This window comes from Chionomys nivalis, chromosome 10 (genome assembly GCF_950005125.1).
Source record: "Chionomys nivalis chromosome 10, mChiNiv1.1, whole genome shotgun sequence".
NCBI classification, from domain to species: domain Eukaryota; kingdom Metazoa; phylum Chordata; class Mammalia; order Rodentia; family Cricetidae; genus Chionomys; species Chionomys nivalis.
Genome location: NC_080095.1, coordinates 15,633,928 through 15,651,325, shown reverse-complemented (window position 1 = coordinate 15,651,325; position 17,398 = coordinate 15,633,928). Strand labels below are relative to the sequence as shown.

The following is a 17,398-nucleotide window of genomic DNA, read 5'->3' as shown; positions in this document are numbered from 1 at the left end:
GGCGGCAGCAGGGGCGGGAACCTTGAGCTGATTGGAGAAGGGCGGTACTGGGGAGGATACCACTCTCCGATTGGCTCGCGTTCTGAGCTGCGGTTGCGGATTGGGCTCCGGCGCTGTCATCGCGCCGGCGGGCGGGGCGGGGTGGCGCCCTTTCTGGGCTGGGCGCGGGCGGTGGCGTGAGGGGCTCCGGCGGAGACATGTCCTCGGGGGTGGCCGCGCATCGCGACGCCAAGAAGCTTGTGCGCTCGCCCAGCGGCCTGCGCATGGTGCCGGAGCACCGCGCCTTCGGAAGCCCGTTCGGCTTGGAGGAGCCACAGTGGGTCCCGGACAAGGAGGTGCGTCCTAGCCCCGCGTCCAGAGCCAGAGCCTGGGCGTCTCCCGCCTCCGCCCGCGGGGCGCTCGGCCGCGGCTCCCGTCCGGCTGTCCCCGCCGTCCGTGGGGCGGTTTCTTTTCCTCGGCGGTCATTGGCTGCGCGGTGCAGAGCCAGGGGCGGTGGGGCGGCCGCCCTGTGGGCTGCGCGCGAGTGTGGGGCTGGAGTGGGTCTTTGGGGGCGAGGGCGAGGGAGTCGCCTCCACCTGCTTGTGCAGATGCGGTGCCAGGTAGTTTGCAGTCTTCGGAGTTCTGAGCTCTGCAAAGCTTGGCCACTTGGAAGAAAATGGGAGTACTTCCACATTCCATGCGAGTTTATTTCCGAGGGAATTAAATATGTTTAAAAGGCATCCTTGTTAAGTACTTAAAACTTTTTACTTTGATTTATTCGTGTGTGTTTGCGCCTTTGCCCCAATGCCATAGCGCGTGCGTGTAGATTCAAGGACCATTTGTGAAAGAGAGTTTTCTTCTTCCACTGTGTGGGTCCCAGGGATGGAACTCGGGATTCAAGGACTATTTGTGGAAGAGAGTTTTCTTAGTGGGTCCCAGGGATGGAACTCAGTTCTCAGGTGTGGCCGCACATGCCTTTACTTCGTCAACCTTCTAAGTTGACTCTTGTAAGTTTATTCATTCATTCTTTTTCCTTAAAGTGGGTCCTTACTATATTATATAGCCCTGGCTATTCTGGAACTCACTACATAGACCAGGCTGGCCTAGGACTGAAATAGATCTGCCTGTCTCTGCCTGGTGCTAGGCATGCACTTAACTGTTGCTACATAGACTAAGTGGGCCTCGAACTCACTGAGATCTTCCTCCCTCGGCCCCCTGAATGCTGGAATTAAAGGTATGCTCCACCACACCTGGCCACCTCCCAAGTTTTTAAAGTTGGAATCTGTGCTCAAAGCTCTAATCAGCCGCTCCTCTCCCCTATGGATCTCATCCACAAATGGGTGAGGCCCCCACAGCTTCTTAGAGCCAGGGACAGCGGGCATTGGGGACTGGAGAACCCACCTGTGCAACCCTCTCCCAACTCTGAAATTACTTGAGAGTCCTTAAGAGAAACTTCATGTCAGACGATTGCTATCTGTGTCTCTGCCCTCCCTGGCCGTGCGATTTCAGCCCTGCATGTTACCTTTGCACTAAGTATCTATACACACAGATTGTTCCCTTCTCTCGTGTCTGTAAAGATAAGCAAGCACAGCACCGCGTGCTCCTAACGCCCAGCCTGGTCTGTGTAGTGAGATCAGAGCAGCCTGGACTACACAGACACAGAGAGGGAGGGGGATAAGGTTGGGGGTGCAGCTACGGAGAGTTTATGGCCAGTCTGGGCTACATAGCTATTGCTGGGGAGATGGCTGAGTGGGTAAAATTGCTTGCTGAGAATGCGGCTCAGTGTGACACCCATAACTTGGCAGGCTAACTGTCTGCGGAGAGCCTAATGAAGCACAGATTGAAATAGGGGCACGTGGGGAGGCTGGTGGAAGAGTCCAGTTGGGGTGGGAAGCCATGCTTGTGGGGAACAGGAGTGTTCTCATTATTGCTAGGCCACTGGCTGTAGATGAGCTTTCTCAAGATTTTTCCTCTTCTCCAAGGAGCCTTTAAGTTAAGATGTTTTTACCTGATGAAATCTCTGTATGACACTCTAATTCACAGTGTTTCTGGTGCGTCCCCATAAAGTCTGGCCTGGCAGAAATGCCATGTCTGTGCCAAGATGGGAGGGGAGATTCTCTGACAGGTGACTGTACCAAGGAGGAGGGCATGGGCTCTGCGACTGTCTGTGGTCAGGCAGAAAGGGCTTTGCTTTGTAGGAGTGACTGTGACTAGAAGAGAGGGCGGGATGTAGGGGCAGGCTTCCACAGAACCTCAGAAGGTAGCGTAGAGAGGGGTTGCTCAGGAGGATGCGGGGAGAGTAGCTAGCTGCTCTACAGTCCAGTCAGGAATCAGGCCTTAGCTCTACTTGGCACTTGAGAACCCAATTCAGCCTTATGGGACAAAGAATGGGGATTTGGAGTGCCTGCCAAACCTGGCTTAGTGCTGACCAGGGTGGAGGTGGGGGTGGAGCTGTGCCTGTGATCTCAGCTGGTCCTGGGGGAAGGGTGGTTCTTGGCCTGACTAGGAAGAGCTGGGACTTCGCAGTGGTTTTCCAAGGATCACAGTGTAAAGTTCACCTTGTGCTCTTCTGAAGGCTGCAGGAGCCTCCCTCCCTGTGTGTTCTAGCTCTGGGACCAGTGGCTCTGTGACAGAGGCTTGTTCCATGGCTGAGGAAGTTTCTGCCCTGCTTCCAGGCTGTAGATAGTGTCTCAGTTCATTGTCTTTGAGTTGTTTGACAGCTCTGTAAACTAGAAAACCTGATAGCCATCACTCTCAGGCAAACTCATTTCTTCCTGTGTATGTCTGCTCTTTGCTTTCTTGTCTGCAGGCTTGGTGCCCACAGAGGTCAGAAGAGGGTATTGGGTCCCCTAAAACTGGAGCTGCGAGCCACCATCTAAGTCCTGGGTACTGAACCCAGGTCCTCTGCAAGATCAGCAAGTGCTCTCAACTGCTGAGCCATCTCCTTAGCTCCTAAGCTGTGTTTTTTTTAACAACCCATTGGTGTATATGTGTTGGTGTGTGTGTGTGAGTGTGTGTGTGGGGGGGTGTGACTGGAGACCAGGCTTCAGTGTGTCTCCTTCAGTCATTCTGTCTTAACTTTTCCAGACGGGATCTCTCCCTGCATCTGGAGCTCACCTCTTTTTTTTTTTTTTTTTAAATATTTATTTATTTATTTATTTATTATGTATACAATGTTTTGTCTGTGTGTATGCCTGCAGGTCACAAGAGGGCACCAGACCCCATTACAGATGGTTGTGAGCCACCATATGGTTGCTGGGAATTGAACTCAGGACCTTTGGAAGAGCAGGCAATGCTCTTAACCTCTGAGCCATCTCTCCAGCCCCTGGAGCTCACCTCTTGGCTGGCTGCCCAGTGCACTCCAGGGATCTGCTTTCCACCGGGCGGGGATTGTCAGGTGCAGGTGGCTGTGGGCATGCTGGGATCTGAATTCAGGTCCCCATGCTTGTGTGGCAGGTGTTTTACCCATTGAGCCATCTCCCTTTTTCAACTTTATCATTGTGTGTAGTGTATATGGTGTGTGTATGCGTGTGCACGTGCCTGCGGGTGTGTATGTGCCACCCTGCACATGTAGAAGTTAGAGTACAACTTTTTAAAGAGTCTACTATTATGCTTATTCCAGACCCTTCCTTTGTCTTTTTTAAAATTTATTCTTGTTTTCTGTACATTGGTGTTTTTGCCATGGGTGTGTTGGGTCCTCTGGAATGGGAATTACAGACAGTTGTGAGCTGCCATGTGGATGCTGGGAATTGAACCCAGGTCCTCTGGAAGAGCAGTCGGTGCTCTTAACCACTGGGCCATCTCTCCAGTCCCAGAGGACAACTTTTGAGGGTCAGGGTCAGTTCTTTTCTTTTGCCATGGGATCTGGGGTTGAACCCAGGCCTGGCAGCAAGCTCTTTACCCATTGAAGTAACTTTCTTTTTTTTTTTTTTTTTTTGGTTTTTCGAGACAGGGTTTCTCTGTGGTTTTGGAGCCTGTCCTGGAACTAGCTCTTGTAGACCAGGCTGGTCTTGAACTCACAGAGATCCGCCTACCTCTGCCTCCCAAGTGCTGGGATTAAAGGCGTGCGCCACTAAAGTAACTTTCTTTAAACAGCTACTTAAACTTCAGTATATTTTGAGGCTACATTCACCTGTGCTTTCCTGTCTGCTGTCAGACGTCCCTGAAGGTGCAGTGGACGGCTGGTTTCGAAGCGCTGGGGTGTTGGGTTGCTAAAGTGTGCATTGTGGAGGGAAGGCAGACTCCATCTTCCGATTTCTCTGCTCTAGGTTTGGTTTTCCCTGGACCCTTCTTGTTTCTTGCTGCCCAGGGCTGTCTCACTTAGCTGGAACACCTTCTGAGTGGGTGCCATGAGTCAGGTTTGGTGACCAGACTGGCAGTGAATCAGCAGCTGCTCAGGGACCTGATGCTGGGGAGGGCAAAGGTGGAGGTTTTCTGGGCGGACCCACTCTTACCTGCCCTGTCCCTTCATCCTTCCCTTTGTTTCCTGACTAACCAGCTTATTCCCCATCTCTGGAAGGTAGAAGCACAAGGCACCTTAGGGGCACAGGAGAGTACTGCAGCCTGTCCTGCCCACGCCATGAGTAGTGTCTGTCCTGGTGGGTTTGTCTGTCTAGCCTTAGCTTAGTGTCGTAGTCCACTTGTTGGGGTGACATCTGTCAGAGTCCAGCCTCGATGGGATTCACACGTTCCAGAGTAGGGGCGTTTGGATTAGAAAACTTAGTTAGGAGGAACATAGATATGAAAGAATACAGACATAGGTAGAACAGGGAGGGCTGGCCACTGAATACGCTCATGTTTATTTTCCTGTATTTTTGTTGTGAGCTTTGCCTTTCACGGCTGAGCCACCTCTCCAGCCCGCCCATGTTTAGTTTCTATCCGCTTATATATACACCCCAATCCAAAAAGTGCTGGAGGAGGCAAAAGACTGCGTTAACACGGCTCGAGGACAAGCAGAACAATTACTTGCTTCAGTATTTCAGACAACGAGGCGCTGTTTCCCGAGTTAAGCATTCCGATGTTTTAGGCAGGACATGCAGCCACTACACCTTAGACCAAGTTTCGTGTAGGTAGCCAAACCTCCCGTCTTATCCTTGAAGGAGCAGGAATTCTCTGACATCTTGTTTGTAGACACTCCTTAAGTCGGACTTGTCTGTAACTTTAACACAAGGCTCAAACTCTCTGACCTTCAGTCAAGGTGGAGCGGACCACTTCTGTGGGCCCCCACACCTTGGCCAGAGGCTCAGACAGCAGGTAGGTCTCCTGGGGACACTTTTACATTTCTCTGTCTCTGCCCTTAGTCTCCTCTGTTTCTGAGCCATGTGTGCATGGTCCCTAAGCTGCTGGCTGTAGGGGTTGCCTAGTCTGCTCCTGGGTCTCAGTTCTGGGGTCAGTGACCTGGAACAGGTCTGTCGAGTGAGAAGCCTGCTGCAGACAGCTCTGCTGCCTGAAGAGAGGCAGTGGGTTTGGGCTGTGTTGTAGTGCATGCTCTGGCCTCCTGAAATAGCTGTGTCACGCACAGCAGAGGCTTCAAGGCCCAGAGGAGGGAGGAGCCGCAGGAGCTGGCCAGCTCCCCTGGTGTCTGCTCACCCCAGGCAGGCCCCTCACTGACTCTGCTGATTGACTGTGTGGCAGGATTTAACTTTTAACAGTTTTATCCACTGTTTGTTCTCTGTTCTCTTTTCCTGTTAAACTGTTAGGCTGATAATTTGAAATTTCATTTATTAATGAAGCAACAGGAAATTATTCTGTTTAAAAATCTGTCCATTTTCTGAACAAGCATACTGGTTATTTTGTGTTGTTGTGTTTTGAGACAGTCTTACTATATATCTCAAGTTGTTTCCAAACTCACTACGTAGCAGTGAGCAGTAGCTTCGGGCTTGCAGTGATCCTCCTGCCTTGGTTTGGGATTATAGACTAAGCTGGGAGTGTGAGGGGCTGAGGAGGGAAGCCAAGGAGCAGAAGGAGGTACAGGAAAGGCCTGTGACTGTGGGTGGTGGCAGAGGGTGAAGCCACCTTTAGAAGGGAGGTGTGGAAACCCAGATTGTATGCATGACTGCCTTGGATGGACTCAGGAGCGGAAGCTCCAGGAGCTCCTGTGTTTTTGACCAGTCTGACAATGGGATATTGCCTTTGGAGTCACCAGCCATTTGCTATTTCTTGCTTTTACATTTCTCTACCTATGTTTATTTTTTTCCACCTCTACTTTTTAAAAGAAAAAACAAGTGATGGTGGAAAATGAAAACAGAAGGGTCTTTCTACCTTTTCAAACCTAGGTATGGAAGAGGCCAAAGACAGGATAGAGATATCTGCATTAAGAGGGTGCCAGAGAGACCTAAGGTGTCCCTTGGATCTTGGGACCAAAGCCATCTTGAGACAAGTGGGGCTGTGAGGTAGGAGGAACAGGGATTCTAGAAGGGGCTACAGGTTGGACCCAGTACTCATGGGAGCTAAGGCATCAGGGATGGGGTGGGCAGTATTAGCTGGAGGACCAGCCTGGAAGAGCTGGCAGGTCTGCCAGGGGAGCCCAGTGATGACATCGCCTCTCGGGCCAGGGGTTTGCTCACTCAGCGGTAAATGTGTCACACTGAATCCTAAATACTTTACTACAGTGTGTGTGTATGTGTGTGCGTGCGCATGTGCGTGCAAGGTGTAGCAGAGTCCATCTGTGATTCTCCCACACCAGGGAGGCAGAGATAGGCAGATCGAGCCTGGGATCTCTGACCAGCTAGCTCAGCCTGATTGGCAAACTAGTCCACTGAGATACCCTAGCTCCAAAAGCACCCAAGGTTGACTTCTGGTTTCCATGTGGGAGCACTCTCCCCCCCCCCCCCCCGCATTGGCCTTCAGCTGACCTGAATATAGAACATACCACCATGCCGTGTAAGCTGTTCTCTGATGGTCATGTGTTGTGTTCCAAGCCAAAGCTCTCCTGTCATGGCTCCCTGAGGCCAGGGTGGCCTAGGGACTATAAAATAGAGTTACTGTCAACAGAACTGGTGGTGCTGCGGCTTCCTTGTTCAGTCGCACTGTGACCCCGGTGTAGTCCTTGTAATGGACACGTGAGTCGTCTTCATAGTGTGTGGCGTGCTCACCAGCTGATAACTGCTGACTGGCGTTTGGACGGCCCCAGAGACTGGGATGGGCCAGGCATGGCCTCCAAGGCAGGAAACCAGCATAAGAGCAGCGAGGCAACAAAATGCTGGCCACAGGATCTCAGAAACTAGGAGCTCTGTGTGGCGGTCCCATGGCGCTCACTGGAAGAACTTGAGGCAATCTTGGAAACTCTGTCCTTGCTGCAGTGATGCCCCTAAAGGGTCTCTGCTCTCCCACAGTGAAAGGACATTGAGCATGGTCCCAAGGACTCCTCAGAACCACCTGCAGAGGCTTGGTGCTGAGAAGGCGGGTCTCCTCAATCATATTGTAATTTACTCTAAGCAGCAGTTCACCTGTGTTTTGTGGTGCACACATGTGTCACCCTATCTGGGCACGTGATCTGTAGGTCCAGGTTCAAGAGAAGAGCTGCAGACTCTTAGGTGATGGTTCCATGTTCAGTACCACTTCTCTGTGTGGGCATCTTCCATCCAGAATCTGCCTGTGACAAGGCCAAGAACTGGAATAAGTGAGGCTCTCAGTGGGGAAGGAGGAATCCTCCAAACATCACCGAGCTGACGTAGCAGGGAGGACAGAGAAGAGTCTCTAGCACATGTAGATGGCAAGGACCTCGGATTGGTGGGTGACCATTGGTGAGGCCATTCAGGATGAGGTTCTATTCTGTGTGGTTCCAGCTTCACCCAGACCTGATGGCCTGTGCGGCAGGAGGTACCTAGGGCCATATGGATCCTGTGTTCCTCCCTCCCTTTGTCATGTTGCCATGACTGCCAGGCCCATGGTGGCCAGGCTGCAGCCGTACATGGCAAGCCTCTAATTGACCACACTGTGCTCACCAGCAGAGCCAGAGACTCATGAGTAGCTGCCTGACCCCGTGCCAAGCATGCCAAGCTTTGTGAGACGGCACAGCCCTGTCAGTGCTGAGATCTGGAATGACCATTAGATGAAAAGGTCTTGGTCAAAATATGGCCCACTAAGTTTTTAATTTTGTTTCTAGAATTGTTTTTAAGATTTCCTGAGAAAAGCAGGCCAGTGAGCCATCTCTCCGACCCCATAATATACCCGCCCTCCCTCCCTCTCCTCCCTCTCCCTCTCTCTCTTTCTTTTTCTTTCTCTCTCGCTGTCTTTCTTTCTGACAGGGTCTCACCTATGTTGTAACCCTGGCTGTCCTGGCCTCTAACTCACAGAGATCCGCCTGCCTCTGCCTCCGAGGGCTGGGGTTAAAGGTGCGCTCCACCCCTGCCAGCCCATTAACGCCATTTCAAATCCCATCTCTCTTTTGGTATCTAAGACATTTTTGGTCTTCTCTGTCTTCCTTCTTACTAGAAGGGAAAGGAATTGTTTCCTAATTTTCTGAGAAATTCCCACACTCGACATCCAAAGAGGTTGTACCAGCTTGCATTCCTACCAGCAATGCAGAAGTGTTCCCTTTTCCCCACATCCTCTCCAGCATAAGTTGTCATCAGTGTTTTTGATCTTGGCCATTCTTACAGGTGTAAGATGGAATCTCAGAGTTGTTTTGATTTGCATTTCTCTGATGACTAAGGATGTTGAACATTTCCTTAAGTGTCTTTCAACCATTTTAGATTCCTCTGTTGAGAGTTCTCTGTTTAGGTCTGTACTCCATTTTTTTTTATTGGATTATGTGATCCTTTGGTGTCCAATTTCTTGAGTTCTTTGTATATTTTGGAGATCAGACCTCTGTCTGATGTGGGGGTTAGAGAAGATCTTTTCCCATTCTGTAGGCTGTCGTTTTGTCTTGTTGATCATGTCCTTTGCTTTACAGAAGCTTTTCAGTTTTAGGAGGTCCCATTTATTAATTGTTTCTCTCAGTGTCTGTGCTGCTGGGGTTATATTTAGGAAGTGGTTCCCTGTGCCAATGTGTTCAAGTATACTTCCCACTTTTTTTTCTATAAGGTTCAGTGTGGCTGGCTTTACGTTGAGGTCTTTGATCCATTTGGACTTGAATTTTGTGCATGGTGATAGATATGGGTCTATATTCATTTTTTTACATGTTGATATCCAGTTATGCCAGCACTACTTGTTAAATATGCTTTCTTTTTTCCATTTGGTATTTTTGCTTCCTTGTCAAAGATCAGGTGTTTGAAGATGTGTGGATTGATATCGGGGTCTTCTATTCAGTTCCATTAGTTCTCCTGTCTGTTCTTATGCCAGTACCAGGCTGTTTTCAGTACTGTAGCTCTGTAGTAGAGTTTGAAGTCAGGGATTGTGATGCCTCCAGAAATTCTTTTATTGCCCAGGATTGTTTTGTCTATCCTGGGTTTTTTGCTTTTCCAAATGAAGTTGAGTACCGTTCTTTCCAGGTCGTTGAAGAATTTTGTTGAGATTTTGATGGGGATTGCGTTGAATCTGTAGATTGCTTTAGGTATGATTGTCATTTTTACTATGTTAATTCTGCCCACCCAAGAGCATGGGAGATCTTTCCACTTTCTGGTGTCTTCTTCAATTTCTTTCTTCAAAGATTTGAAGTTTTTGTCATACAAGTCTTCCACTTGTTTGGTTAGAGTTACTCCAAGATATTTTATGCTATTTGTGGCTATTGTGAAGGGTGTTGATTCTCTGTTTTCTTCCCCAGCCCTTTTATCATCTGTGTACAGGAGGGCTACTGATTTTTTTGAGTTAATCTTGTATCCTGCTACATTGCTGAAAGTGTATGAGTTGTAGAAGTTCCTTGGTAGAATTTTTGGGATCGCTTATGTAAACTATCATATCATCAGCAAACACTGAGAGTTTGACTTCTTTTCCAATTTGTATCCCCTTGGTCTCCCTTTGGTGTCTTAATGCTCTAGCTAGGACCTCAAGTACTATATTGATAGATACGGAGAGAATGGACAGCCTTGTCTTGTTCCTGATTTTAGTGGAATCGCTTGGAGTTTCTCTCCATTTAGTTTGATATTGGCTGTTGGCTTGCTGTATATTGCCTTTATTATGTTTAGGTATGTTCCTTGTATCCCTGCTCCCTCCAAGACCTTTATCATGAAGGGATGTTGTATTTTTTCAAATGCTGTTTCGGCATCGAATGAGATGATCATATGGTTTTTATTTTTCAGCTTGTTTATATGGTGGATTATGTTGACAGATTTTCATATGTTGAACCATCCCTGCCTTCATCTGTGGGATGAAGCCGACTTGGTCATGGTGGATGATGGTTCTGATGTGTTCTTGGATTTGATTTGCTAGTATTTTATTTAGTATTTTTGCATCAATGTTCATGAGTGAGATTGGTCTGTAATTCTCTTTCTTAGTAATGTCTTTCTGTGGTTTGGGTATCAGGGTAATTGTAGCCTCATAAAAAGAGTTTGTCAATGTTCCTTCTGTTTCTATTGTGTGGAATAATTTGAGAAGTATTGTTATTAATTCCTCTTTGAAAGTCTTGTAGAATTTTGAGCTGAAACCATCTGGTCTTGGGCTTTTTTTGGTTGGGAGACTTTTGATGACTGTTTCTATTTCTTCAGCAGTTATAGGTCTGTTTAATTTGCTTATCTGGTCTTGATTTAATTTGGGTAAGTGATATTTATCCAGAAAGTTGTCCATTTCCTTTAAGTTTTCCAATTTTGTGGGGTACAGGTTTTCAAAATATGACCTGATGATCCTCTGTATTTCCTCCGTGTCTGTTGTTACGTCCCCCTTTTAATTTCTGATTTTGTTAATTTGGATAGTCTCTCTCTGCCTTTTTAGTTTGGATATTCTCTCTCTGCCTTTTGTTTAGTTTGGATAAAGGTTTGTCTAGTTTGTTGATTTTTCTCGAAGAACCAACTCTTTGTCTCATTGATTCTTTATATTGTTTTCTTTGTTTCTATTTTGTTGATTTTAGCTCTCAATTTGATTATTTCCTGCGGTTTAGTTCTCTTAGGTGAGTTCTAAAGTTTTCAAATGTTCTGTTAATTCACTAGTGTCCTGGGCTTGTGAGCTTCATGTATCGGTTAGCACGGCTTGTTTCACAGTTGAGAAAGAGGGCAGTGGGGGGCTGGGGAGATGGCTCAGAGGTTAAGAGCACTGACTGCTCTTCCTGAGGTCCTGAGTTCAATTCCCAGCAACCACATGGTGGCTCACAACCATTTATAATGAGATCTGGCGCCCTCTTCTGGCCTGCAGGCATACATGGAGGCTGAACACTGTGTACATAATAAATAAATAAATCTTAAAAAAAAAAAAAAAGAGAAAGAGGGCAGTGGTCCTTGCCTGCTGTATGCTCCAGCGTTCTAGTGTGGAGTGAGCAGCTCAGGCTGCTCTGGCAGATCTGTGAGTTTGTGGAGAGAATGTTCTTAAAGTCATGGTGACCCTTGGCAATAATCAGCTGGTCCCCAGAGTATCTGAAGATGTTTGTGTCCCCTGGGTCTGACAGCATTGGGTCATCTGGAGAAGATAGTTTTTGTTGTGGATCTTGCATCTCTGAGCGGGATTTATACAGTGTGATTGGACTCTGGGGTGGGAGAAACGTCAACATGGCACATATTTAGTGGAGTGCGCTGTCCGCGTCTGCAGCAGAGGAAGGCAGGCAGGCACTGGGAGAGCAGTGAGCAGTGCAACCACTACCCTAGCCCAGATCCTTCATGTCATCCTAGTCTGTACCATTCTTCTACCTCTGTGTGTGCAAATTCCATGTGCCAACAGCCCAGTCCCAGAACCTTCTGCTTCTCTCCTGTGTGTGTACGCCTTGCCTGCTTCTCTCCTGTGTGTGTACGCCTCGTGAGGACGCGCCAGGCTACACTGGGCCTCTCATCCTGCTCTGCTCGAGCTGCTTCTCCCAGGCCCCAGCCAGGTGTGCATTCGGAATCAACTTTGTGGTCAGTTATCTAGAGCCGACTTCCTGAGGGCTTTTTCTTCTCCACACTTTCCTTTGTCTGTAAAGCAGGGTTGTCATACCCTTTCCTTAGCCAAGGTCATCGACTGCTGTGGAGTGTCGTGTTCATCTGCAGCGCTGAACTTTGACTCCTGTCACAGGATGAGGTTGGAGCAGCTAGAATGAGCGGGCCTGCAACTTCTCAATCTGAACTCTGCTCCAAAAGTCAAACTGTATGCCTTTGCTCTCCACAAAGTATTTGCTATCGGGCATCAGGCCAGGCCACAAGTGGAACACCTGAACCTTAATGCTGCTGTCCTAACCTAGGGCCCTGGGCTGTGACCTGACCAATCCTGTCTAGCTTCTGAGCTGGACACTGAACTCGGGCTGTCCTCCTTGCTGTTCCATAGTCTGCAGGCTGCTTCTGCTGGCAGAAAGTTGACTTTCTTAGCAGCTTTTCCTGCACCTCTTGGCTCTGCCTCAGCAGTGAGCCAAGTGACACAGCTGGATCATAATACTGTGTTACGTTCTCTCCAGTGTCCACGATGTATGCAGTGTGACGCCAAATTTGACTTTCTCACCAGGAAGGTAAGCTGGGGCTGTGGTGGTGGTGGCGGCGGCGGTGGTGGCGGTGGTGGCGGTGGTGGTGGCGGCGGGCGGTGGTGGCGGCGGTGGCGGCGGTGGTGGTGGCGGTGGCGTAGGTATGTGTAGGATGGGAACCAGTACAATTGAGTTCTTTCTGGGGGAAGCCCAGTTCCTCAGAGGAACTGGATCTTACAGACCATTTTAATACCTTATTTCAGTTACTGGTGTAGCTCCCCAGATGAGTACGGAGCTCCCAAGGAGGCTCAGAGACAGCATGTGCTGGGCAGCAGGAAGTCAGAGGAATTAAGGGCTTGGGTTGTCGTTGAGTGATTGAACGGCTCACCTAGAACGTACAAGGGCCTGGGTTCAAATCCTAGCAACACACATACATACAGGTGTGGGTGGGGGGGCTCCTTTGGTCCATTTTTCCCAAGTGAGGCTGAGCTCTGCTGTGTTCACCCTGGGCACACACGGCTGCAGATGCATTCAGGGGTTCTGGCAGTACTGGCCGGCAGGCAGTCCTAGTGCATCTGTGTTGACTACTCACTGCCCAACCTTCACCATCATCAGCACCACTGCCGCCGCTGTGGGAAATGCTTCTGCGACAGGTGCTGCAGTCAGAAGGTGCCGCTTCGGCGCATGTGCTTTGTGGACCCAGTGCGCCAGTGTGCGGAGTGTGCCCTGGTGTCTCACCGTGAGGCCGAGTTTTACGACAAGCAGCTCAAGGTGCTCCTAAGTGGTAAGTGACAGCCTGTCCACTTGCCATGCTTAAAATGTAGCCTGCTCCAAGATGGTGTGTCCACCTAGAGATGGAAATGTTCTAAGATGTCAGTCTGACTTCTGCCTCAGCACCTTTCGCAGATGGAAGGCTGTCGCTGGGAGTTAAGTCTGTGTGGCCATGGTCCTCAGAGGCTTGGAGATAAGCTGCAACAGGTGCAGATGCTGATTCTGAAGCACATCCAAGGAGCACGAGAGAGAAGGGAGTTCTTTGGGGTGGGGCCTGCCTCCCACAGCTCTGTAAACAGCACAGCCTCTTACAGCTGCAGGCCTGTGTGCATCCCACAGCCAAGAGCCAGCCTCTTCCCTGCCCAGTCTTGGCCCAGTCTGCTCTGGAGTTATCTGATCTGGGCCTTGACAGTGACGAGTAACAAAACTCACAGCTCTGTGTGCATAGCAGTGCATCTCTATGTGGATGGCTACATTATGTCTGTGCATCATGTGTCTGCCTTATGCCTAGAGAGGTCAGAAGAGGACGTCAGTTCTCCTGGAACTAGAGTTACAGGCAGTTCTAAGCCACCATGTGTGTGCTGGGAATTGAATCTCGGTCCATTGAGAGAACAATGCTCTTAACCACTGAGCCATCTCTCCGTCCCAAGTGGTGTATTTTAAGCTTTTGAGACCCTTAATTCATTATTGCCTTTTTGCCTGACTGAAGGGGACCCTTAACACAAAGCTGTTGTGTGTGTCAGCCTGTCCTCTCCCCTCTGGTAATAGAGGAGGAAGACTTTTCTGGCCTTACGCATGGGGGCCCGGAGATAAAGCAGCAGGTCCTGTGTAACCGGTTTGGTTTTGTCTTCCAAGGAGCTACCTTCCTTGTTACTTTTGGGGACTCAGAGAAGCCCGAGACTATGGTTTGCCGTCTTTCCAACAACCAGAGGTAAGAGGCAGTGTTCCAGTGGTACTGGGCAATACTGTTATAGGCTTCAGGCCTCAGTCTCATGACTTTTGTTTGTTATAGGTGCCTGATTCTGGACGGGGACGGCCATCACGAAATTGAGATTGCACATGTCTGTACTGTGCAGATTCTCACAGAAGGCTTCACTCCCGGAGGTACATGCCTTTCCTGAGCAGGAGGGTCTCTAGTACCGATATGGGTAACAGGAGGTACTGCACTTGGTCCCAAGATGGTCTTCCGTGCTCTTCATTGGGACTTGTGTTAAGTCTAACTTTAGAACCCACCGGGAGGGGAGGGGGATAATGAGAGATTGGCCTGATGTGCCCATGGCCTCCATGTCACTGAGATCGCCTTACTTGGAGTAGATGGACTCCAAATGCAGTATCTGAGATTCCAGACACAGTCTGTGGTGGGGGCTGAGGCGGAGCCTCCCCTGCAGGCATCTGTGCAGCCAAGGCCCTTGGTGAGCTTCATTCTTAGCACAACCCCACTGGTGAACTGCACATCGCACATTCTGAACCTGCAGATTTGACCTAACGCACCTTGCTTTCCATTTTCTGACTGACTCTCGGTTGTTTCTTCTTTGCGCTGCCTGCCTACCTTCTTCAAGTAGAAAAAGACATTCACACTTACACCAGCCTCCTGGGGAGCCTGCCTGCCTCTGAAGGTCAGCTTCCACCCTCCCTGGGTCACTCCTCCCAGCATGCTGTGGTATCTGTTCCTCCTCTAGCCCCTTTGCTTCTATCCCTTGGGGTGGATTCTGAAATTTAGGTTCATTTCTTTTGATTAAGAGAAGCACTGGGTCCAGTATATGAATCTCTAAAGCGTACGTGGAAATGTCATGACAGCATAAAGTATGTTTGCTGAGTTCTTTCCCAGGGAGAAGTTATTCAAGAGCTGACAAGCCAGCCCACAGTCGGCTGCGGCCAGGTGTGTAGGTAGTTCTTTGCTGATCAGGCACCAGGCATATGCAGTGGGCAGCAGTTTTCATCACTGCACCCAGTAGCTTGCCTCCAGGGATCCCTGACTCAGTTCCTCCATTTCAGTCTCTTGAAGGTAGTGGTAAGAAGGCCCCGGCTAATGGAATGTAACCAGGAGGCGCACGAAGGATTACCCTAGTGCCAAGGGCAGGGTCACCAGAAGTCTAAAGATCAAGAAGGTCTGCATGTGTATGCCCATGCACAGGCCTAGTGTCTTTAGAGAGCAGAGCAATCTGTTTGATCCCTAGAACTGGAGCTACAGATGGTTGTGAGCCACCATTTGTAGGTGCTGGGAACTGAACCCAGGTCCTCTGCAAGAGCAGAACGTACTCTTAACTGGAGAACCATCTCTCTAGCCCCCATGGCGGGGCTAAAATTTTGATGGCCTTTGGCCTGCAAAGCACAGACCAGCTACAGCCAACAGTTGCCATAGCCACGTTTCAGAACATTTTTATTTATGAAAGCTGATGGTAGACGGCCCAGATAGAAAGTTCTGCAACAGCTTGGTAGGGCAGCCCGGGGCCTTCAAGTGCATTTCTAGGCTTTTGAATTGGAACATAGTTCAGAAAGCCTCTGGGTGGACCCAGCCCTCTCAGCCAGAGCTTTTGCAGACAAGGAAGTCAGGCCTTTTCCTGGCTATGGTCTGTATGCTCAACTCACCCCACAGGCTAGTAAATTAATGTCTGATTAGAGGTGGGTCATTTCTCAAAATGTTTTCCTTCTGGTCACCATGAGAAGGCTAGAAACCATGACTGACAGAACTTGTTCCTAGGGCAGGCAGAGCTTAAATTCAAATCATTATGCTGAGAGCAGCTGGTCATGGCCCAGAGATGGAGCTGTAGCTTGGCAGCGTTCTCCATGGGATCCTGAGAGCCCTGGAAGAGTGGCACTTGACAGGGTAGCGTGGCATCGCTTCTGCGTTAACAGCCTGCTCAGTTATGGTCTCCACCAGTGAAGCCAGGGCTCATGTAACTATCTGCTTGGTTTATCTTCTGATGGCCAGGCTATTCCTAAAGTAGGTTCTGTACTTCACTGCTCTAGATATGTAGAGCAGTTCTGTTCTGGTTGTGTGTGTACATGTGTGTACATGTATATACACGTGTATGCATGTGGTTTCTCTTAAGGTTGGAAGGAGAATGCCATGGATATATAAGACTTAGCAGCTTCCGGACTGCTGGAAAACAGGACTATGTAAAAGCTCAGTGAGATGGTACCATTAGTTTATCTTGGCCCTGGGGATCACAAGTCTTTTATATTCCTTTCCCATTTCTGTGCACATGGGGTCTTTGCAGAAGCAGGACCTAGTATCATTTACCACTGCATGTTTCCAACAAGGCTGCTTCTTGAGCACACAGGGCCCTAAGGTCTTACTGATCCCTCATCTCCCTCCTCCAGCAGGCAGCACTCGAGCCACAGGCATGTTCCTGCAGTACACAGTGCCAGGGGCAGAGGCTGCTACACAGCTGAGGCTGATGGCTGGAGAGGATGCAAATGGCAGCAAGAGGCAGGCAGCAGCATGGCTGGTGGCCATGCACAAGGTACCAAGGGTGGGGTCGGGGAGGCTGAGCCCATGGAATCAGAGACAAGGTTTTTCCCAAAAGGTTGTTACATAGCTGGGACGTCCCTAGTTTCTCCCCTGAAAAGCACATAGGCTCATCGGTGATCAGGCCCAGAACCAATAATGCTTTATGCTGTTCTACAGGCTACCAAGCTCCTCTATGAATCACGAGACCAGTAACTGCAAGGGAACTGAGCTCAGCACATCAGGTTACAAAGTCCAAGCTGCTTGCCCTGCTTGAGCACTCAGGGCTCTGCTGTGTGTGTAATTGGAAATGCAATTCAAGTATCTGGAAGCAGAGTGTTCACTTACCTAGTGCAATATGTACACAGTTGATTAACGCTTTAAAGAGCTTATGTTGTAGCGTGTTGCTGGTACTTATCAGGGTTGGGAGAAACTGCACTACAGTACTAAATCAGTTTTAATATAACCTGTCCTGTGTTTATAAATGCCCAGGTTTATGAGATTTTTGGCCCTGTTCCCACAGAAACAAACTAGGTGGTGGCCATTCAGGCCCCTGGTTCAGCGTTAGACCCTGCCTCTCTCCAGTAGCCCATTTACAATGCCTTCGCCTCTCCACTTACTGTCACGTAAGGGGAAGGTATCACAGCCTTCTGTGTTTTCTACTTTGCACTTACTATTTCACTTTAGTAAAATGACTGTACAGTAATTTGTATATAAAATGTATGATTAAAACTTATTTTGAA

General features: G+C 49.2%; 1 protein-coding gene across 6 annotated transcripts; it reads left to right on the top strand.

Moving 5' to 3' along the window:
- The first annotated feature begins 155 nt into the window (after positions 1–155).
- On the top strand, positions 156–17,396 carry Zfyve21 (zinc finger FYVE-type containing 21). Of its 6 annotated transcripts, none has more exons than XM_057783400.1 (8): positions 156–335; positions 12,431–12,481; positions 13,049–13,217; positions 14,060–14,135; positions 14,217–14,308; positions 14,767–14,820; positions 16,532–16,671; positions 16,836–17,396. In XM_057783400.1, the coding sequence occupies exons 1-8, from the start codon at positions 198–200 to the stop codon at positions 16,869–16,871; spliced, it is 756 nt and encodes a 251-aa protein (XP_057639383.1). In that variant the 5' UTR covers positions 156–197; the 3' UTR covers positions 16,872–17,396. The 6 variants fall into 6 exon arrangements, with proteins under 6 accessions (XP_057639383.1, XP_057639381.1, XP_057639382.1 ...); XM_057783398.1 differs by having other exon boundaries at positions 16,529–16,671; XM_057783399.1 differs by having other exon boundaries at positions 14,764–14,820.
- Positions 17,397–17,398: the final 2 nt, after the last annotated feature.